At 36.3% G+C, this 24,903-nt stretch overlaps 2 protein-coding genes across 2 annotated transcripts in view; one reads left to right on the plus strand and one right to left on the minus strand.

The window, feature by feature from the left end:
• Nucleotides 1-24,903, minus strand: part of LOC136338856 (protein gooseberry-neuro-like) — a 104,645-nt gene that overhangs the window by 59,773 nt on the left and 19,969 nt on the right. The window lies entirely within an intron of this gene.
• On the plus strand, nt 1,149-22,863 carry LOC136351020 (protein gooseberry-like). The gene is made up of 5 exons (XM_066303248.1): nt 1,149-1,324; nt 9,732-10,045; nt 10,299-10,413; nt 17,376-18,132; nt 22,099-22,863. Exons 1-5 carry the CDS (start codon nt 1,270-1,272, stop codon nt 22,202-22,204), a joined length of 1,347 nt encoding a protein of 448 aa, XP_066159345.1. The 5' UTR covers nt 1,149-1,269; the 3' UTR covers nt 22,205-22,863.

The raw sequence follows: 24,903 nt of genomic DNA on the forward strand, positions 1-24,903 counted from the left end.
TGTGTTTTGTGTGTTAGAAATTTCAGCAACATCGCTGGTTTTAACTAGCAGATGTTGCAGATGTGCGGTAAAGCCACTTTACCGCACAGTCGAAAAAAAAATTATTTAACACTTTCAATAATTAAGTTCATACTCTGCAACCAAATATAATATGAACTGTATTCATAATGTTGTACGTGTACTTAGAACCACGTTTTTCTACAATCAAGCATGAAACATACTTTCATGATTTTAAAAGAGAGCGAAGAATAGAGATTTTACAAAGAATTTTACTTGTTCGCATGAACCATGGACATGAAGTTTGACCTTGATTTTGCCGCTAAGTATTAATATATTTTAATATTTTATTATTTTATTTAATTCATTCAATTTTATATTATTTTGAACTAGGCAAAAGTGCCTACTTAGGTTAGCGTGTTTTTGGGTGAATTAAAAATGGGTTCCCAATGAAACTCGGTCTAACGAAACCTTTTCCTTGTCGCCCAGTCTCTATTTAAATGATCGTATAAAAATCATGTGAGCAATTCGAACACAGAAAGGCTGAAGATCCCGAGGAATATCCTTCTCTTATCTTAGTTTGCCCTTTCTCGTCGAGCGACAATGTATCGCTTTGCGCTCTTATTACTCAAATAGGTACTAATAAACCGAGTAGGTGTAGCCATCTCCTTTTGGCGAGAAATTGATCTCATAAAGCACAAGTTTATAGTTCATTCAATTGTGCCCTTCCCAAACGTTCCCGTTATTTGGTGAATCTAAAGCTACTATCAGATTTAAAGGCAGGAATAATCGCCAAACGAACCAGCAGTGACCCATTTCGTTTTTGGCAAGTCGCCATCAAAAACTGCGATCAAATTCGGTCAAAACACCCCACTAATAACACCCTTAATTACCATCATCATCTGCATAATATAGTCGTAGAACTGCTTTTTCCCGGGCAGACTGTACGACTCCAAGGGTGGTCTCCATGCCCATGTAAGCAAAGGCTACGGTGCGTTTGACAATGTGCGGGGCCCCACCCATTCCCATAGGTCCTAGCCAATCTTCGAACTCCATTGGTGCGAACGATGGAAAGTTAGCTGTCATGAGGCCGCCCATTTACCGCACCTCCGGTTGGTACGGTCATCAACCACTTCGTCTTGGTCAGTTTTCGTCAAGAGGTACCGACTGAGAGCTCCGCGATTGCCCTTTTTTGGGACTCTGAGAATTTTGGGGTTAGGTGATTTCGGACTTAGACTTGGTGGTGATTTTGGTATTTTGTGTATAGGACAAATGGCGGTTTCTACTCTGAATATGTCTCCATATTTCACCGGATACCCGTTCCAAGGTAGGTCAAAATAGTAATTATTATTAACGCTGATGAGGTATATAATGAAGTTATTGAATTCTTGGAATGAGCCATGGAGGTCACGATCATTTGAAAGGAGAAAACTACTACCAATCAGAAAGTTATACCAATTTGTTTTGCCTGCCATCAGTTGATGGGACATAGTTTCTAAGACATTGAAACTAGTTATACTATACTTCTTGAACAAACTGCTCAAAATTCTTCAGAGATTATTCAGATTTTCATAGCTCTAATGAAGAAAACGAGATATCCCTTTATCTGTACCTATGTATATGCCATATAATGCAAAAATTCAAGATAGTTATCAACTGGAAAATACTGACGAAAACGTGTTTTTATAGACCGGAAATTGATCAGATACATCGATCTGCCCGAACTTTCTCAATTTGATGCGCTGCTTTTCTTTATAAATAATGACAATCAACAATCAATCACTGTCCAGTTCATGCCACTTTGCCCTTTTTGATAACTAACCGCATCTGCTTAAACATGGGTCTATAGTTATGGCACTTTATCAGATAACTGCAGTTCAGTCCTTAAAATTGGTCTCGTGAAGATACTAAGTAAATAATTTCAGTTAACTCCACAATTTTTGCCAAAATCACAAAAATGGGCTAACAGACTAATCTGTGAATAACCTGAGTGAACGTATAAATCTGGTTAATGCACGTTTAAATATACTTAGGGCATTGGTGTTTTGACAGCCCCTGGAAGTGACTTCGGCAATGAAGGGCTGATCCAACAAATTAATTTACTCACTGTTAGTTTAACTGCCTTAACTCGTCTCTTGTTCTTTTAGAAAACTATCACAAACATATTTATATATTCTAGTGAGGGGTAGACCTGAGATTTGTATCTGTTTTGTGTCTTGTACCTCATAGCAGATACATTCCAGATCATTTCTCTCCTCCACCCCCTTCTTCATCTCTATCTTCCACTAATATTTCAAACCCTTTAGGGACGCCCCTGCTTTTCTGATATACACGCCAAATTGAATTTGAGAGTTCGTGACGTATTTTAGACGATTCGACTCGATATAGAGATGTGCGGTGGAGTCTCTAATTCCAATCCAATTTAGAGGTACGCCAGTTTTTCTTTTTTTACATCTGCTAAAATGGGTTTCTGGAGGTCTACAGAGACTTACTCCGAAATTCGAAAACTTTTCAAACCGGGAAACCACACAATATCGTTTTTTTTTTTCAATTTTTTCATAATGTTTAACTGTTTTTGGTAGTACTCCTGCCTCCTGCTAACGTATACGCTAAATTGAATTTCCGACGTTTACAAGAGGTAAAAGAATTTTAAATCAATAATTCGGGCTTTTAGTATCACAGAACGAGTGGATCAGTATGGCTCATAACACGGCCATATAAGAAATCGAGGGTTCAAATATGGATGGGATGGATTGAGGAAAAAAAGGAAGCAGATTGTCTTGAATAGTAAATTCCTTTTGCGGCTTCCTCATGGACTTATTGGTAACTTTCCCTACCTTTATGTTTATCCGCACAAATTTTTTTCCGTTTTTAAACATTCTTGGCTGAGCAACACATCGCAGGTAGAAAAAAAAAGTCTGAGTATTGAATTTGTGGAGTGGCGTCATAAATCGTGATGTCACGTTTAAATGGTGGCGTTTCTCATGTAAGATTTACTTGAAATTACCAACTAGTTTTAGGGTACGATTCCGTTAAGGGTACTTTACATACAAATAAGGCTACGATTTGTAAACTAGATTTCTCTTCAAGAATATCTGTTTTTTTTTTGTTTTTGCTTACAAAGTACTAATAACTTTACGGACTTTGGACATGAGAGGAATTTTCGTGAAACCTTAATTTAAAATTTTTTTTAAGCCCCGAAGACATCCCGGAAAGTGGCAAAAATGTTCGATGTTTCACGTTACATATAGCTGAGGTGATGCCTGTATATGGTTCTCCTATTTACTTTCATTCCATCCATTCCAAGCTACACCCCCGTCTTTGGATGCGCCCAGTATGCAGCTAATACCTACTTCGTAACTATACGTTCCTGATAAAGCTAATAACAATCCGAAACAGTGACGTCAGGTTACTCAATATTCTGCAGAAAATGTTTGCATTTTATGAAGATATGTTTCAATCTCAGTTATTTTGTTGAAATTTCAACCTCTTTATAAAGGTTTTTGCTGCATGACGATTGTGTAAAATTAAGTTTTTGACATTCTGTTCCATTTTGGAACGATTCCACTTAAAATGCGGCGTAACCTGAAGTTGAAATCCGGAAACCTCACGAAAGCGTCTATTCTCAAAATTTTTTAAATTGTTTTGATTCTTAATCTTTTCGATTGAGTCATCAAAATTTTGAGGTGTTACGAAACTTTGCAGCTTATCAATTGTGATTTTTCTTATTTTTTGCATTAAAACATCAAATACTTTTCTAATTTAAGCTGCAGTGAATCTTGTTTGAAAATTACATCTCACATCCAAGGTATGTTAAAAGGGCACCTCCAGCCTCTCTGCAATTAGATATTCGCGAGACCGAGAGGATGATCTCGTTCTCGGTCTCAAACACGACTGGGATAGGGACTTAATTTTTACTTCAAGCCAAGTCCAAGGACTCGTTCATATCAGTCTTGGTGTGCGAGATAGAATGCCTCGAACTTTTCTTTCCTCCTAATCAGAATATTTTCCAAATTCTAGCGCTGGTGGTTGAACGAAACGTGATGAAGATTTGTTAAGTTTAATAAGTGAAAATGATTACCCGGTAGTGTTATCTTGGCTTTAATGATCAAGTTTTCGACGCAATACGAGAGTAGCCTCGACCTCGAACTTAAAGACCGAAACCAAGACCGATAGTCTAATTATTGCTTCTACCGCACCCAGACCAAGATTATGTAAGTCTGATTCTCGGTCTAGATCTAGAAGATCGAGATCACAAAAGTCTCGATATTTCATTTCAGTCAAGGGTGGGACTATCTCCAATAAACTGGAAACGTCATGGAGTATTTGGTGGGGATCGCCTGGTTGTTTCTTTCGTTTATATGCTTCAAACTTTTGGAATTTGTAACGCTATTGACACCAAGCACTAGTGAACGAAAACGGTCCGATCCTACCTCTCGTCAAAGCTAATTCCCTTTCAAGAATCAGCCCCACAAATCCTCATTAAAAACGATCCCGTGTTTTATTATAATACCGGCCGGTCAAGAAGATGAAGAAGAAGGACGCCTCGGGCGGACATCAACTCTCAGAGTATTGCCGAATACAATGTGAATCTTTTTCGGAACACCTTTTGACTGGGACTTTCGTTATTATTATAATGAGTTAATAAAATTTGGTATGCGCGACACCATAGAGCTTTGATGGATTTTTTCGGGTTTTGTCATTCGAAAACTAATGGGCTGCCAGGAAGGCCACAGGGTGGATTCCTACGATATTTTAACAGTGACGGTAATAATGGCCGCCGTTAAACGGGACACTAATTACGGACAGACGCAACTAAACCCAGAAAAACAGCGGAGAAGGTGCCAGTTTTTAATACCCGTATTTGTGTGAATTCTATTTTTTGTTAATTAGTGACTACGCGTTTTCTGCAGAGTGCAAGAAGCACCGACTTATTTTATGGTCCAGACCACGGAGGAATGAATTGGTTTATGACAATTTACACCGCCGAAGCTTATTGGGTCAAAATTCTTGAGTGAGAACCCCTGTCCCGCGAAAGAAGGCCCGCAAGGTTCCTTATTTAGAAAATTTTCTCGAAATTCACCAACGGCTAATTAACAAAAGATCATTCCCTTCGATGACAACCCAGACACCTCCATGCAAATTTTAATTGGCCAAAGGCCCCGTAGGGTGTTAATTTTTCTTCTATCTCTATGCCAATCTGAAGAGTTGTCGCGGCGTCGTAAGTAGTAATTTTTTCGTCCGCATGCATATGAAATCATTTGTCGTGGCCTGAAGATGATCTGATAAGTTAATAATACAGATTTAAGTCGAATTTCACATGAATTAAACGACACTCCGGTCTGTATAGGTCGAGGCTCGTAACGGACACCGCCAGTTCTTGATGCTTATCTTTACCACTTTTGACATAAGCCGGGCGAGATAACATTATCCATCATCCGACGTCGGATGGGAGCTTTTGGATTTCTTTTCTTTCTGAAGATGCGGCTTGCGGCCCCTGCAAAGGAAACGAGCGAGGTTTTACACAACGTTCTACAACTTGGTAGCCTATCTGATTCACCTTTCGAAAAAAACTCTTTCGAGCCAGTTTTTTGTCCAAGGGATACGCTTAATACGCCTTCGAGGTGATCCGCTTCATTTGAATAACAATAATCGACTGATTTTTATAATCGGATGAAATTATGTATGATGGAAGACCGAGATGATAGTCTTTGCTACTTAAACTTATCTAGCATTCCTATAATGTATCTCTATGGAGAGATCGAAGTGAAGCACGGATACGTTCATGGAAACGTGTCACAGCCCGAAAAGCGGCGTCTGAGAAAATCACGACGATTTTGTCCTGCCGACGAGAACTTGTCTCTGTAGTTTTGTGGCTTTCAAGAATCCACGCAACTCATCCAGTAAACTTTAAAAAATCTCAAAACAGCTCTGTGATTGTCGAAAAGAATGAATAAAATTTATCAAAAGAAAAATTATTCAAACTGTCTTCAATGAGTTGGAAAGGGATTGATTTCAAATTACCAAAAAAAAGTTGGAAATGTCACAAATGCTTTTGAGAGAACAAACAAATTATCTGAAATATTTTTTTAATTCAAAAATTTAACATAAAAATTAATGCGCTCTTTAATCCTTCAGGAGCTCGTCAAGGTGATGGAAAGCCATACAATCTTCTAGATATCAGGAAATTAAATTAAAACTTTATAATTCCGGGAAAATTAAGAATAGACCAAAAACTTCTCATTGAACGTGAAAAATCATTGAAAAACTCAGATACTGTCGCTACTTGCGAATCCTTTTTGGATCAGTAGAGATTTTCAAAGATTGTTCTTTTACACGTGGTTTTGCTTACAAATAACGGATGGTGGGGTCAGACTTTTTCTACTGCCCTTGTTTTATTATGACCTTTGATAACATGATAGACAAAGGCATATTGCTTTTGCCGACTATATTGCCGCACTGGCGCGGGTGTCCGTATTCCCCAGATGTCAACTATAACCAGAACCACATGCCAAAGGAAAACGCCCAGAGGATGTTGGAACGCAGAGTGAATACGACGGCTTCAAAATTATTTTCTTTTTGGGGAGACTTCTGAGACCCTTCCTAATCCATAGAGGTCTTTCCTGAGACTTGATAAGTTAGGAATTTTTAGGTCGCTATGAGTTGGGAAATCTTAGAGGCAACTTCCTATTAATTTAGAAGAATTTCCATATGAATTAGATTAGGAGAGGTTTCTAAAGATGGTTTTTTAGTTCCAAGACATATAGAATTATGGAATAGTGTAATATTAAAAGTACCGAGCCAAACGTAAAGTCAAAAAAATATACAGGGTGTTTCATAAACATACCAATAAACCTTGAGGGAATGTAGATCTAATGAAACAAATATTTAAATTGGATAAAGTTAGATGCAAATCGCTTCACTTCCAAGATATTGAGTGTTTTATTTCTTATTTCTTATTTTTTTAACATTTTAAAAACGGTTTGGGATTAGGACATGAAATTCGAGACACGCTATGGCTGAATAAATGTGCATAGATGTGTTCAGGAGCAGGCAGAATATTTCCACCTACATCGATGACGTCCGTGCGACCATCCAGCGTTTGTACATGTGTAAATGGTTCAGAATTTAACGGAACTATATTTTGGAAGAATTGTATTATTTTGCGATGAGACATGTTTAACACATGTTTGCCTTCACATGCTCTACTTCTACTAAAAGAACATTAAATTAATTTTTCCTAAAGAATGAAAAAAAACCGCACTTCGAAACCTATACCGGTATTTTTTAAATACAAAAATGAATTTTTTTGTTTCATATTAAAAACGGCTATTTCAGTAATAAAACATTGGACGGTTTTTTCCATTAACAATTTTAAGAATTGATGGAATATTAAAATATATTCGTATTTAAAAATCAATGGGGTACCATTTTTTCCATTAAAGCATTTCATGTAATGGTCGCACGGACGTCACTAGTGTAGGTGGAAATATCGTGTTTACTCCAGAATATGCACATTTATTCCGCCGTAGCGTGTTCCTAATTTCCTGTTTTTATCTCATAACGTTTAAAAAAAAACTATTAAAAATTAAGCACTTTGAATCTTGGAAACGTAGCCATTTCGAACCTAACTTTATTCGATCTAAATATTTATTTTATGAGCTGTATATCCCGTGAAAGTTTGTCGGTATATTTATGAAACACCCTGTATGTACCGAATCGTTCGGAAACAATGAATTCAAAAGTAGTATCCACATTTTCCAGAAAGCAAAACATATGAGTCAAATCTCTTGAGAAGTAGTACCAATTAATCAGTTTGCTTCCATTTAACGATTGTCAGCTCAATCTAAAATAAACTAAATTATAAAGTCTTATTTCGTATTATTTTTATGTCAGGAGACTTATATTCCCTATTAGCAATTTTAATTTATCAATTATCAATGCTTAGGCACAATAAAAAATAACCAAATTTTTTCCAAAACAAAACAAACTTTAGCTTGATGTTCATTTTTCATTTAAGTCTTCCATTAAGCGCTGACCGTATTATTTTTAATACACATTTATTAATTCCTATCATTAAAAAATTAAAATTTGTAATTTAAATCTCCCACCGTCGAAATCACACCCTGATATTGTTGATCAGAGCATTAATATGCAGCAGTCAGCTTCAATGCTGACGGCTGCATTAATTTTCATAATCAGATTGACTGATTTTCATCACGTACGTGACCACTTTTTGAAGTCGATTTTTCAGACCTTAAAGATACATTTAAAAAAAGTCTGCACTTTTCCACCCAATTCTCTTTATTGCCCCATACGTCAATCATTCTTAAGCTCTCTGAACTACACCATCAAGTGGAATAACGTACTTTACTACACAATACGCACTCTGCATTGAAGATGAAGTTTACAATGAAGAAATTGGTTTTTCTGGTCAGCTTCACTTGAATCATTTCAATCATTTTGGTTCTTATGTTAGATAATACGGGGTGGTCCATCTTCATGGTGTTTGAATATGGTTCACGGATCATCGAGCAATTTTCCGCTAAATGGTGTTTTCGAGGGCGAAGTGGAGGATTAGGATTGGTTGTGTAAGGTTTTGTTTGCTGTAGCAATAGATGAAGAGGTTTTTTGGTTGAGAGGTTTGCAGAAGATTTGAGCATTTTGCTCATAATAGTAATGCTCGAAAGCACATTAGGGAACATTCACTATCATCTTTTACCTGAGATATCATTGCTTCAACCGAGACCATGGCTGATGATTAAATTCATCTTTGAATTTATCGTTAGGAACATGTCTAATATATGAGATATTGATAGGATAAAGACACGATATGAACCGAAGATGGAGAACCACAGGAAAAAGTGCGTTTTTTCAGGGGCAACATGGGTTGGTTGGGGATAGTAGGGACTATTCAGTCAGTTGCAGTCAGCGTGCAGTAAAGTGCCACTTTTCGCATTTCTGAGGTAAAGGTTTATTTGCGGAAACTTACGAGGCACGTGTTCCTAGCGTTTTTCGCTTTTTTTTTTGTTCGAAGGTTTTCATTGAACAGCCACCGAAGGTCCAGTAATCGACCCTCGTTGACCGGCCATCATCGCACTGACCGACCCCAAAAGGTCCGAAATCAAGTGTGCAAGGTCCGTCGATGAAAACAGACATTAGCGAGATCAAAGTCGCCGCGTCCGGGCCGACTTTTCATTTCGTTAAATGTCCTCACGCCCACCACTCACGTCTTTTCTTCTTCTGCATCTTCGTCTTTCTTTTGCTGTTTCTTGCATGTTTTGGTGTCGGTCGAACGCCTGAATTTACGTTACTCTATACGTGACTGGCAAGGACAATGTGCCCCACTGAATTTCTTTTTAAAAATCCTTAGCTATTCCTTATGTTGACCAGAAATTCATGAGCAACGAAAAAAAATGAGGCCTACCAGCATAGCCACAGGAAAATTTACGGAAGTGTATCAAAATTTTAAATTAAGAAAATATATGTTCCATTAACAATTTAAACAATTGTCTACACGATGAAGAAATTTATAGGGAAGAACTTTCAAAAATCTATTAAAAACAAACTTTGTAACTCTACTTTGCTTCAGCCAACTGCAATCAGCGTATTGTAAAGTGCCACTTTCGGCACTTGCTAAGTAAATTTGATATTAGTCAAAATGCAAAATAAAAAAATACAAAATATAACAATTCAAATATCCCTTGTTTATTCAAATACCAATCTTGTTTCAGGTCAAGGGAGAGTGAACCAACTGGGAGGCGTCTTCATCAACGGAAGGCCACTGCCCAATCACATTCGATTAAAAATAGTAGAATTAGCCAGTGCAGGAGTCCGGCCCTGCGTGATTTCCAGACAATTGCGAGTGTCTCATGGTTGTGTTTCGAAAATCCTGAATAGATACCAAGAAACTGGTAGTGTTAGACCTGGAGTGATCGGAGGATCTAAACCTCGAGTCGCCACTGCTGAGGTGGAGGCTAGGATTGAACAATTGAAAAAGGAGCAACCCGGCATATTTTCTTGGGAGATTCGGGATAGGCTGATAAAGGTAGGTCATTCGTTATCGCCCTTAGTTCTAGTAGATCGAAGTTCTGATAACTTTATCTTGTAGACATTCCCCCATGGAAATGAGGGAATTAGCCAATGGTTTGCTTCTTTATTTTATCGTTTCTCTGAAAATGATCTTCCTGGTAAACTTACCTGGACATTGATTTTGCAGCACTTCAAAGTTCGGGCAATTTTACCAGGACTTTGCTATAGAGGTTCTTAGCGTTATATGATTATAGGTTGATTAATTACAGGAAGGCATCTGCGACAAAAACTCAGCTCCCTCAGTAAGTTCCATAAGTAGACTTTTAAGGGGTGGTAGAAAAGACGACCCTGACAGGAAAAACCATTCGATCGATGGCATTCTCGGTAAGTCGAATTATACAACAACCACTGAAAACACCCGTCCGGTAAACCGTGTAATTTTGAATTTTTTATCAAAGCATTTCGAATTAAATCAATTTCTCCGTGACAATTGTAAAGCAAATAGTAATTTAGTTTTTAGGAACCGCTTTTACTGTTCTTTCACCGCCCATTAAGAACTTTTAGGTTTTATTTACTTTGAGCTGATCATAAAAATCGTTCCCACGATACGGGGCTGGAAGAAATGCTTTAATTTTTTTACGCATTATAAGTAACGTAACCCATTTGATTCAAAGAATTTTTTTTCAAAATTTTACTTTTTAATCATGAATTTTGATGAAAAATGTGTCCAAATGGGTAGTCTGGCTTACAATTAAAGAAACGTAAGCGTAACTAGAAAAAAAACAAGTGTCTTCGAATGGATACAACAGGCAGGTTAGGTATTTTTATGAAACACAAGGAAAAAACCTGATTCTAAATACTTTTGGGGATGAAATGTTACAATCATTGGCGTTCCAAACATAAAGTCGGTTCGCAGTTGATACAGGCTCAACGTACCATTTGATGATATATACGGCAGCGCAGCTGATTCTGAAGTTCTTTTGGAAAATACTCTCCTTCACTGGGTATAAGGCTCATTGAAACCGAACCCGATGTGTTTGCTTTGGAGAAAGTAGATTTTTGGAAATTTCTGAGATAATGCCGTACTATTTCTCGTTGAAAAACTAACAAATTAAATTTTGTAAAAGGTGTTGCAATAAGATAGGTAGATTTAAATTACGCGCCATTTTGGCTGTAATATTTTAACAAGTGAATACGGGTGCCAGGTCCACAGAAGGCAGATGTGAATTAAGAAACATGGAGCGATATATGGTGCAAAATTGTTAAATCTTTCCATAAAAATGGCGAAAGCTTGACTGGTACAATTCGTAAAGTAGGCCCAATTTTCCGTAGGGATAGTGTTCTGATTTCATCGACTATAAAAATAATCATCGCTAAAATTGAAAGTACTCGTTCAATTCCTGGTGTGAGAAGTACGAAACGACCTCATAGCGGTCATTCAGAAGAACACATCACGGCAGCTCGCCTCAGTATGGGCGCGAATCCAGAGCGCTGGATGCATCAACGTGCACATTAATTGAGCATTGCAACAGACATTCTTCATCGTATTTTCACGAAAGATTTTAATCTCAATCCTTACAAGATCCGATTGATTCAACAACTTTTACCTACAGGCGATGCACAATGAAAAGAGTTTATCTATTGGATCACAGAACGGCAAGAAATGAATTCCGATTTTGTGGACAAATGTTCACCTCGAAAGCTTCGCGAATAAGTCAAATTGCCGCTTTTGCGGTTCAGAAAATCCTGGAATGATTCAGGATCACCATATGCTTCTCAGTCATGTCATTGTTTTGTGTGTATTTTGATCTGGAAGACTCACTGGACCATGATTCTTTAGAAACGAGTCAAGACATACAGTTACGGCATATGGCGGACGTTACCGCGACAGAATAATCCAGCGGTTCGCGCTTCAATTGCAAGATATTGCTCTTTGGGACATGTGATCGTATCAGGATGGTGTCATTTGCCATACCGCCCGTCACATACTAACGATCTTACACGAGGGTTTCCCTGGTCGAGTCATCTCTCATTATGGTGAGGAAAATTGGCCTCCGTGATGATATGATTTAACACCTCTCGACTTTCTTCTTTGTGGGTTTTTTGAAATTTCATGTTTATGCCAGCAAACTTAAGAACACCCCAGTATTAAAAGTGAGAATTGAACGCTCCATCAAACAAATACCGCCACATTTATACAAAACAGTTGTTCAAAATTTCATCAAAAGCTGTGATTGAACATTACTCAAAAACGATACGTTGTATGAAAAAAAGTTTCAAATAAAAGTTGTCCGGTAAAAAGAGAAACAAATCATGAAAATAGTGACTTTTAGTTCAGGCTAGTTCATTTTAAGTTCATTTCAAGGGCAATTTTTTTGCTCAAATGGCGAGCCCTATTTTTTTCAGATCCTTGTAGACCTTCAAAAAATTGATATCTTTCATTTCAACAATTTTTTAATTAGATTTTTGCTGCAGAGTTATCTTTGATTTTTGTCCAATTTTTGAGATGGGCGAAATTATTGCATTTTTTTCATGACATGTCCCCTTCTTTACCGGACACCTTTTATTTGAAACTTTTTTTCATACAACGTACCGTTTTTGATTACAGCTTTAAATGAGACAGCCTGTATATTCTAAATCAATGAAAATATCAGTATTTTGTTAATTCAAATTTTTGCATTCTTATTGTAATACCTTTTAGTTTCATTAGCTGTAATTTGTAATCTTCATGCGTTGAAAACTGCGACATTTAGCATATGTGTAAAAAGGGGCTACCACCATTTTGTCCCTTGTATGCTAATCCGGTATTTATTTTTCGGTCCGATCAAAAAGGTCAACTCCTCCCATTGAGGCATTATAAGAAGGCAACAGTGTTGGTTGAGGGACATGTATTTCTTTCTTAGTATTAGCAGACCATCTGTGTTAGTTTTGAAAGAGGTTCGACTCAGCCGGAGTTTGAATGAGATGGGGATAACATTATTGTCATTCCATTAGTAGAAAAAGAAAAAAATCAATTAGTAGAAAAAATAGAAAGCTGTCGCAACATTTTTCAAAATATCCACGATTCTTCTTCTTCATTTCCTTGCAAAGCATCAAAGGATATCGTTTTCTGTGGTTTCCTCGTCCGGTACCTGTGGCGCGAAAACCTTTTTCCTTCAGAGTTTTCATCAAATCGCAACTTGTGAAATAATGATCGAACAGTATTTCATGGTCCGAAATAGCGTCAACTACATTCAACATATTCAAAACCACCTTTAACCCCAATGGGAGGCCTGCATTCTTTTTTGAGCCCCATGTATTGCCCGAGACTACGTTTAGTTTGTAGTTTAGATTTTTGCGTGTGCAGTGAATTAGGTAGCACGTAAGTGATATAAACGTACGTTTTTGGTTTAGATATTTTTATACAATTCTAACAGAGTCAGAAGCGCAGCAATATACATTTTAATGACTTCTTTGCGTTCGGTATAGCTATATGCAATTTTCGTGATTTTGATTTTATTTTCTGTTGCTTAGTCCATAAATTAATAGTTCTTCATCTCCTCGTTCTTTTTGTCGCCAGCTATTTTTATTTCAATCTAAAAACAAAATTTCTAAAACACCACTGGTCATATTTTATGTCGACTTTGAATTGATTTGATGCATACAATTGGTACGTAGGACACATGCAAAGGTCCAAACTATAAATTATATCAAATTTGTAGCAATCGCCATTTGAGCTACAAAGCCTCCAATCTTTGTAACAGGACCCTTGGTTTTTCCCTTTATGAATTGCTTAATAGAGATATGTCCAAAACATTTGATTAGGACCTCAACAATTAAGAGACGGTTATGAAATACGTCAAATTGTAAATATTTTTCATTTAACTTGATCATAAGAGGTCTTATTTTGTACTATATATTTTATTGCTCTTGTTCATCTGTAAATGAACGGTCAAATATAGAAACGTTTGGAATTCTTGAAAGCGATTTCTTGAAATGCCTCTAATCACCGAACTACCATACAGCTCTTTATCTAAACTTCTATAACGGCGCTCTCTTGGCAAACGACTCTAAAGAATAGCTATAAATATCTTCACGTCCTTTTTAGTTACTTGAAGCGTATGGTTGTTCTGATTTGCATATAAATTTGTTTGACAATAAATCTAATTATTTCGTCATCCAGAAACATCTCAAATATTTCAACAGGTGCTTTCTATTCAATTTGATTTTTCACATTATCCAACCCGTCTATACAGGGTGGTTCATAAGGGTGTTGGGATATTTGAGTAGCTGTTTCTCTGGATTGTTCTAATACTAAAATGTTATATAAATGCATGTCTTGCAATGAGTCGTTCCTGAGATACGAGGTGTATAAATATTAAGAAAAATAACGTTATTTTCTTCGTATGTTCAAAACTGAGATAGATATTTTATTATAATGAAGAGATATATATTTTATTGCAACCCGGTATACCTACACAGTAGTCAAACGGTCCATTTCCCTTCAATTTAAAGAAAAGTGCTGCGACCATAAACGTGCATAGGGGTTACCATGTTAATTCTTATAGGGGAATAGGGGGTACGCCACTGGCATTGTCCATTCCAATTCCTGTTCACCTTAATACGTACACTGCAAGTATCCATTTTGATGATTTTTTCATCTAATTTGAACACTTCATATTTTTTTTCAATCGCACTTTCGCTTCATTAATCGTTTACATTATCTTGACTCCGATCAAACCTTTGCATTAGCGGCTAAAGGGTATTGTCTTCTACATTGTTATAGTGAACGGACTAAAAGTTGTTCAGGGCCTTTTAAAATTACTCTTTAGACGAATTAATAAATCATGGCAACTATTAACGGTGTTTCAATGGTAGCTGAATTTCTAGTACAAATCCTGAATAATTATTTCCCTACGTGCGGTAATATAGATTTGCAGTCAAAAAAAGGACAACATGTTATATTTATGAGTCCATGCTTGCTCTTCAGCAAAGAAATCTGATAGTGCATAGTTTACAGACAAGTTGATATAATCAGTTTTGGTCAATTAATTATAATCACTCACTAATGAAATTTAAAAAACCGGTTCGCATTAAGAAAAGAAGTAGCCATCTAAATAATTTTCTATATAACTTGTTTACTTGAACAAGATAAAAAAAAGTATCTTCGAAAACGCTGTGGGTTTTTCAGTAGCAAAGACAGTAAAGAAGGATAATAAAAATAGAGATTTATTTTAAGTTTCCGAAAGCTGTTGGAATATGTCAAATTTCTCGACAACAAACAATTAATTCAGCATTAACATGTGAACATTCAGATCTATTTAACTGGCTTTCTACCTCTTACGGTTTCCAATATATAATAATGATGGTAACACATAGCGTTTGTAGTCCATTGCGTTGAGATTGCCAAATCGTGCTATTTCCCTTGTTGCGTATCTGTTGTAGTAATTTTAAATTGGAACGTCAAAAATCAAATAAAATAATTTATTGATGAATTTCGTGGATCGTTATCGGGCAACATCAGTAATATTTTGAGAAGAGTGAAAAGAAGAGCTAGTCTCTAGGGATGTACCGGCTCAGAATTTGTGTCGGATAACCGGAATATACGGAAAACGGTAGTTATTAGTAATTATGCAGAAAAAATGCTCTTATTATATACGAATTGGATTATACAAGAACTGAATACGAAATTAACCGGAGTTTCTCTTTGGAACTTTTGCGTAAGAAAGTTTAAAGATATATCTTCTCTGATTGATGGGATCTTATACCAGTTAAAGATGATGTAATAAAACTTCTTTAGATTAAAAGAACGCACTTAAAGGCGGACCTTACGTTTCTTATGTAAAATCTATAAATTAAAACAGTGCACACAATACAACTGCAAATTTTTAGGATCCGTTTCATAGGGACCTCTGTACCAACGGCGCTGATTGCTGTATCTAGAGCAGTTCAGACGAGCATCAAGTTTTTCCCCATAGCAACGTACAAATACATCCGTTTCGGTCATTACATGCCCATCAGCAATTCTGGCAAATTATTTAGAAATAACGGATGTCAGTACCAACCAGCAATAAAAAAACCTTTTCATTGACCAACTATCGAGATGAAACAAAGAGCCGCCAAAGGCCCGGGCGAAGAAAAAAGCAGCATCTATCGGCGCATCAACCACCGGTAGCTGTTAAAATTGATGATAATGAAAATCAATCACTACACTAAAACGTGTTAATGATAAAATGATCCGTCATTATCTTCTGAATTTACCTCGATTTCGGCTAGTCATTGTCGGCTTCTTGTGAGGTCCTGATTACCTTACCATTTCAAATTTTCTGTCGATTTTAACGCTGGACGCCTTTTCACTTTTTGTCCATCCTTACTGATGATGTCGGTTTTCGCCATGGTACGGTAGTTGATTTATTGTTGGTTGGGCTGGCACTTTTTACGTATATTCAAGTAAACCTGGATCGTGAAAAGGGGTATTGAACTAGAATCAACCATATCAACTTTTGTTGAGAGACTTTAGGAAATTAGGACCTACCCATTCGAATAAATCGTCGTTTAACGTAACGTAACGTGAAATGCCGCCCTCAAAAGACCACGGAATAAATCACGATCTAAATCTCATAATGCCTACAAAATTAATTTACATTTTTTATTATATGACGTAATTAATAAATTAAATGTATACGCTTCCGCGCGCTTTGTAAAGCCAACTTAGCAGCTAATGGGTGGTTATTAGATTTCACAGTTTACGAGATAAAGAAAAGCCCGTTATTAATTTGAGCTACGATTTCTGTAAGTGCGTTATATTAGTTTTCGTATTTTATGAGAGTGCGTTCATTTAAGATTAAGATTTTCAATAGTACAAGAAACGACGTCCTTTGCAGGTTAAGCTCCAAAGGAGGAAATGTCCCGGTGACGTAAAACGTGAAAGATTTTATATTTTACATCGAACCAGTAAAATCGCAGTATAAAGGAAGTTCTAGCGCGTCCTGGAAATCGTTCAGCTCGGGCGAATCGAGAATTAAATATCATGTTGCTTGTGGGATATCCTTCTATCCTTTTCACTACTACCTTCCATCAGATCGATTGCGAAAACCACGATCTCTTGTAAAATAAAATTTTAGAGCATAAAATAAGACACGTCTATGATTGTTACTGGAACTTCTGGTGTGAGTTTAGCTAGAACCGATTACGTTACTGTGTCTTAAAAGATTCGAGCCTAGGAGCTGCTTAGGGAATGGACCATTAGATAGATAAGCGGATACGATACCAAAACCTCTTAATTTCCATTCTCAGAACTTTTTTTTACTTTATTATTTCGATTCAATTTAAGATTTTGGAATATCATTCTTTTTCTATTGCTTTAGGCCCGACATCCTCAGGTGAAGAATCTGACACTGACCTAGAACCGGGCATTCCCCTAAAACGGAAGCAAAGAAGGTCACGGACCACGTTCACCGGGGAGCAGCTAGAAGCTCTAGAACGCGCCTTTGGCCGAACCCAATACCCGGATGTTTACACCCGAGAAGAATTAGCTCAGAAGACCAAACTAACTGAAGCTAGAGTTCAAGTCTGGTTCTCCAACAGACGTGCCAGGCTCAGAAAGCAGTTGAATTCGCAGCAGCTAAACGCGTTCAATAGCATGTCGCTGCAAAGCGCCTTCCCTGCTGCGATTCAGCACCAATATGACACGGCCGGGGCTTTTAACCAACCTCCGTGGAGTGCGCAACAAAGCTACAATAGCTTAGCTTCGTCGCTGAGTTCAAACCCTGCTTTGACCTCAAGCAGCTTACCGCATGCACTGGCAACTACTTCCATTGCCAGCAACGCTACGTCACTAGTGGAGACTTCGAGTACTTCTTCAAGTCCCACAAACACGCAAAATAGTAGTTTGTACGAAAAGAACGCAGCATCTCTCTACGGCGGTTATAACTCTGCTGGGAGTGCGACGTTGGACAGCAATTTGAACCAGTTCGGCGCTTACAGTATGGGGGCGCAAGTATCGCCCAATCAACATTCGGTGTCACCTGCGCAGCAGTCTGCTGCGTGGGCTAGACACGCGGCAGCCATGACGCAGAACAACAAGATGGCGGAGAACTTTAGCAGTTGGCATGAGAATTACAGGTGAGTTTGGATATTTTTTTACTTTTTTAATTTAATGAAGTTGTTTAATTGTGATTTTGATACATGGTAGGTGAATGACGGGTTTAATAATTGTTGAAAAATACCAAAGGCTTTGGCAATTAGGCACATTTATTGGTGATTTTTAAACTGTGTTTTACGTAAACAACGTGTTTACTGTACACAGACCTGGTGCTATTTGCTGGGCACGGAACATGTTTAAAGTTTGTTCTTAGTAAAAGTATTTCCAAGGCCTGTCCTGTACTTCAAAAATCATGCAAATCCGTGAGGCTTGTCATTGAAATAAATCCCCTTCGATACGACCATGGTAGGCAATCAATGAAAATCGTGCTAAACAAAATTATACGGTACCATCTTAATGCCCGATCGACCGCTCTTTACTTAAGGCTAAAAACTGCTTCTCGGGCTACCGGAATGAATTATTATTTATTCGCCATTGATTAATTGCCCACTATCATTCAGTTCGAATTATGTCGGTAATAGCCGGCCCTGTACGGTTATGGTGGGAAATTGGTTCCAGAGACATTGATTAGTACCATCGAGGCGGAAGACGAAACAACTTCAAAGCTCAAGTACTAAAGAGAAATTACTTACTCGATGTTAAAATGTAGAAGAATTTGTGTGCAATGTGTGCAAATAAACTGATGATCAAAACTGAGAACAGCGAAGTTTTTTGATCACTTCAAAGGGTACATCCCAGAAATGCTTCAGCCGATTTCAATAAAGCGAAGTGATTCTAAACGCTCTTTCCTGCAAAATCACGTGCGAAATCTGATTGTGACCTCTGGATAATTGAAGAACTTTATTATTTCCTTTAATAGTGCGAAGAAATTTCCTCATGTTTTGGAAAGACCGAAAAAAAAGAGTAATAAATTTCTTTATAATTTCTCAACAAAACAATTTTTTTACCCAAACATTTTCAGCATATACCCATATGAAATGCAAGTAAATACCTATTAAAACAAAAAAAAAACACCTATTAAACAGAATGTTAATTAATCTCAATTATACCTCAGGGGCGCCCAGTTGACAAACTTAATAAAGTTCCTAATTGCATAATGAATGGGAAATTAAAGACATTTTCAAACAGGGTAATTTTAAAATGATTTTTGAAGACCTGATAATTGAAATTAAAATTTGACCTCTAATGTTAACTTTGAAAATCAAAATCAGAGATAAGCGCCCTCATTAACATGGTACTGCATCGGATCGATAGTATGGACGCCCGATGGTTTTTGGCAGCTCATAAAAAGTACCAATGAGTTACCAGCAGATTCTGCGACTTACTCCGATGTAATATCTTCGGGGAAAAACAAAGTTTAACGATTAAACACGAAAAAGAAATAAAACGGATACTATAAAGCGGTTCATGATAACAGCAAAACGCCATAACTCACAGCCACGGCTCGGTTTAAATTAACTCAGTCCGTGTATTGAATATAATAAGAAAACCCGCTCCATTGTTAACGCTAGGATATATTAATCGTAAGTTATGTGTAGTTAGTGTTTTGCTGTCAGAGAATTCTGCGCATGCAGGAATAAATTACGAAACTCATGCTCGTTTATGAGTCAAACTTCTATATGGTTCGAGTGGTCATATATATGTCTGCCTACCCCGAATTACCTACAATTACTCCAGGATAAAGGTAGACGTTTTTGAAGGTAGGAAATACCATATTTTACTCGGAACGAATTAATTAGAAGAGTGGTGAGGCGCATTTAAAGTAACGAAGATGCAGAAAACGACAGATTTTATTACACTATTACTGTCAATTCCATAGGTTCGTTTCTGTTTAAAAATAAACTACAACTTAATTATAATAACCGATGTCACGTGAAAGAGTTGGAAGAACACTACAAGACAAATACCGATTCCCTAAAAAGTAAGGCGGCATCTATAATGAGTAATAAAAAGGGTGGAAGTATCATTTTCACAGGAGAGTACCTCTTATAGCGAGGAGAGCGAGCACGAAAACCACAAGCATCAGAGGAAAGACAGGGAGAATTGTTAAATATACTATGTAATTATCTTAAAAATTGCAATATCTAAAATGAATGCGTTAAGTTCAACCAAAATTGGTATACGCGTTTAGTTGTAGCAGCAGTAAAATAGATCAGATTTTACATGTAACGCCGCGCGTTACGCGCAGAAAGTGTTGGAACCAATAGCTATACCATGCATTCAACATATTGGAAACGTGCTTTTCTAGCATGAAAATGCGCGGCCACATATTGCTCATATAACTATGGCTCGTCCATAACATCCCGATGTTAATGTACTTGTTTGGCCTTCACGCTATCCTGATCTGTCCCCCATAGAACATGTATGGGACACGGTAGGAAGAAGAGTTGCTATACTGGAGAATCCATAACGTACTGTAGCAGAGTGACGAAGTGCAATTCAAATGACCTGGGATACACTACCTCCATAGGAAATCGACCATTTGCTTCGAAACATGCCCAGACGAGTTTTTAAGGGTGTAATTCACAAGGTGGTTATTCGTGTGTTTGAATTTTAAAAACTTTCTGAATTTCAGTTCATTCCCAAGATTCATTATTTATTTCGTATTGTGCTGTCAATATATTCACATAAATTAATTAAAATACGCGCATTATTCCTAGATCTTGCAATATTTGTTATAAGTAGGGTAACTAGTAATTTTGATGATTTAATATTGCGAAAATTTGACTTCAAATGCTCGTAAGCTATAGCAAGTATAAGCTTTACTAAGACTGCAGACACAACACAAGACAAGATGAAGATTCATTCATTGCTTCACAATTACTTCAGTATAAGCGGTTTAGATACCTCAAAGACAATCATTGAGGAAAAACATTTCGAACAGCTCAAAAAGAATTTCCTAAGATGAGATGAGACAAGCCATAAGAAACTCTATTCTGCTCACTAAAGTGGTAGTTATAATGGATTAAAAACCTTTGGGCTTAACGAAATTGTTGGTTCCGTGGTAAAATTACTAATTTGCTGAACTCAGACGCGACATGTCTCTAAGAAAATGTTCGAAATTAAGAAAATGAAAGGAGAAAAACCTCTTTTACGGCACATTTGAACTCAATGAGTTTATCCAACATATTATTGTTGGATCTGGCAAAGATTCCGAAATTTTCTATCCTGGTTGGTGGGTAAGCTTCGGCGACAACCAGAAGCAAAGTACTCATTTTTGTAAAGGCGAAGTATTCTTCACCCAAAATTGGAAAAAATATTGGTTTTCTTCTCAAATTGCTTCAGTAACGTAATCTCTCTAGGGCATCAAATTTTAACTAGATTTCATCAGAAAAAATTAAATAGTGTTTATTCCCATTCTAAACGGCACGTTTAGGGGGTGAAATATTAACGGTGTGTGGCGCCTTTATAAACAATAAACACGTCGACCTGGTTAAAAAGAAGAGAATGTGTCGATATTCTCTACTTTTCCCACTGAAAATGATTATGGTTGATATGATCTTAAAATAAGGATTTCTTCCGAATTAATTGCAATTTGATGAATTAATTGCAAATCACATGCGATAAAGTAGTATTTACGGCACTTGATTCACTTGATAGATCAGTGCCTTAACATAAACTGCGATCGGCACTTTGTTGGTTGGAAAGGACGAAGCTCGTAAGTCCATACCTGGCACCAATAATTGGCACTTCGAGAGGCTACTTGTCGTAATTAATATCGCGTTGTCTGGCGTAATGAATGCTCTGTCTTTCACACAAGAACCTGCTCTGGGCCGTTGCTTAACAATTTTGTTAAATTAATTACTTAATAGGCGTGGGTAATTTTATTTGCCCGCTTTCTGCATAATTTACTTTATGCCTGACTGAGCAAATCCTACTTGAATTATGCAAAGCAATATTTACCTAAAATGCATCTCAGACAACTTCTGATTATTTTCTCAGGACGTGAAATAAGAAAGATGATAAAATTGTGTTTTTGGTTTCAGTTTGCTAACTGGAGGTAGTCACTACGGAGCCCATTCACCCAGCGAGGCCAAGTCTGGATACCCTTACTTTGGTGCCATGGAGGTGTGCTCCAGCAGAGTTCACTAAATAGTTCAAACGCAATGTTAAGCTATTTTCTTAGATGTACAGACATTTTAAGATTGATGGGTTTGAGGTTCCTACAAAAAGTGTTAGGTTTACGCACATATAATATATCAGAGCTTATGTTCTATAACAATATATAGTTGCAAATATCTCTTTTATTGTCCAAGTTAAGTAGGATTGAAACTTGTGATTTTGATCTTTTGTGATGCAAACAGATTATTATAAAACGTCACGAATAGATAAAAAATATTAATAATCAAATTGCTTGGACATCCTAGTGTAAATAAACTAATGTATATCTCCTGTCTTACGTTACAAATTAAGGTGCAAATTATCGTAAGCTAACGGAAACTTTACGATCATAAACAAAATAGCGAATTTCTCACTTTAATGTTATAATACTCGTTTTGCAAATGGGCTGGCTAAAATAAATGTATACCTACAGGAGATTATGATATCACGTTTCCTAATGTAATTATTGTTGAAGTGAAGGTGTGTTTAAGTCTGCTATTTGCAATATAAAATTATTACTAGCAACTAGAGTAGAAACGTTGTACAGCTTTAATAATTTAGTTAATTTCTTGTATGTAAATCGTGAAATTGATGTAAATACGTGTAATATATATGTACGTGCAGTGTTTAGTCCTCAACTAAAAATAAATAAGTATAGCAGAAGTTGCTTTTATTTTACTACCAATTATTGTGTCTAAAAAAAATTTATTCTCTTCAGGCAATCTTTTAGGTAATTATTTTGATGCTCGGACACGGTAAAGTAATGTAAGATCGTAGTTTTATTTTTCCAATAAGGCAAACTAATTTCGTCGTTACCTGAATTTTATATGGGAAATTTTTTTCCAAACAAGTAGCTAACGACAAAGAAAATTCACTACTACCATGAAATGATCTGTGATTGTTGCAAAATAAGTCGATGAATCGATTTGCAGTTAAATGAAGAAATGATTTTATTACACGATTAACACTTGCAAATCCAATACAAATTTATTGTCATCTACGGAAATACCAAAGGTAAATTATGTCCGTTAATAAGTTTAACGTTTATGGCAAAAAGCGACTTTAGATCTTGGGAAAAAATCACCGTGACATTATTCATTAAAAGGGTAGCTATTAAGGCTACCGTTTGATGAGTAATAACAACTTTACGAGCTTCATGAAAAAAGCAGCCCATCAAAGATCCATCCAATCAGATACAGATACAGACCAACTAATTTCGTATATATCACTGTTATATATATATAATACCCACCAATGATAGTGGAAAAGATAATGTCACCCATCCAAGTACCCATTAGCTCAGCCACTACAAGAATTACGGGAACGTCTAAAAGCTGAATATAAGTATGTGAACTCTAGTGGTCAATAAATGAGGATAATTCTAGGAAGATTTTGGAAACACATTTTTTGGAAGACTTGAGGACTGATTTTACAAATATCTACATTTGCAGCTGTAGAAACTTCAAAAAATGTAGTTTTTATTACATTTCCCATGAGTGACGTTAACGTTCACATCGGCAAGTATCGATAATTATCGAAATGGAGGAAAATTGGTATTCTGTATGAGAAAGGAAATAATATTATTTTTCGACATGCAATGTCAACGGTACGTGAAATTTCTAAGAGATGGCAAAGTTGTAAAAAGGGCTAATGCATCATAAAAAAAATTAATATCATGCAGCTATCCAATGAAAATTTCTGGTAATTTTTCTACGAAGATGTGTGAGAACTTGTTACTTGCACATTGCGAATCGACATGAATGTTACATGAAAATAATCCCTGTACTACTAAATAAATATATAATTCGTTTTAATGAAATCCATTTGAAGCAGTCGTCAGGTATAGCAAAAAATTGGTTTTTTTTCAAGGATTTTGACTGTCAATGGCGTCTAAATGAGACAGTTTCAAAGAAGTTTTGAAGCAAGTCTTGATATATTGCTCCAAATAATCTTGACGTTCACTTTCGGGACACCCTGTCTGAGCTTTGCACGTGATAGTGCAATAATATCAACAGCAGTGACAACATACCAAAAAAAAATCCTGATTAATTATATGTGGTTATTTGATAGTTTGTAAATTACATTATTGACTGGGTTACCTTTGAAGCCCTCTCCTAGATTACTCTTAAGAGTTTTTTATTCCTTTACTTAATTGTTGGATCAGAGTTTGCTTTACTGAAGTACACTTGGTGCATCCTGAATAAAAAGATGAACATATCAACTATAACATTTTTTAACTAATTATAATTATCCAAATTAATTTACAATTGACGTTTAATAAAATATTGTAATTGACTATCGATTGTGATTCAACAGAAAATTTATTTTTTAAGAAAAAAATTTGGCACTTTTTAACGTATATGCGAAGCTAGACATTATGAATATTAAACTAAATAATAAAATTATAAAAGACATTTGCAAGTGAATCTGTTTCGCAGGAATATTCCATTAACGTTGATAAATGATAAGTCGGAAAAGGAATTCTAAAGAAAACCGACAGAAGGACAAATAAAGAAAATTTAAATAGAAATTTGCTTTAAAAAATTTAATTTACTTATAAATTTCCATTTTGTAATCTTATTACTTACTTCCTATTCATTACACCTATTTTTACATTAGGTTCAGGTTCTATATGATTCTAATCTAGAAACATTTTTTGCTGAAAAATATTTAATTTAAATAGTAGTTGG

The sequence above is a fragment of the Euwallacea fornicatus genome, chromosome 4 (assembly GCF_040115645.1).
Source record: "Euwallacea fornicatus isolate EFF26 chromosome 4, ASM4011564v1, whole genome shotgun sequence".
In the NCBI taxonomy this organism is placed as follows: domain Eukaryota; kingdom Metazoa; phylum Arthropoda; class Insecta; order Coleoptera; family Curculionidae; genus Euwallacea; species Euwallacea fornicatus.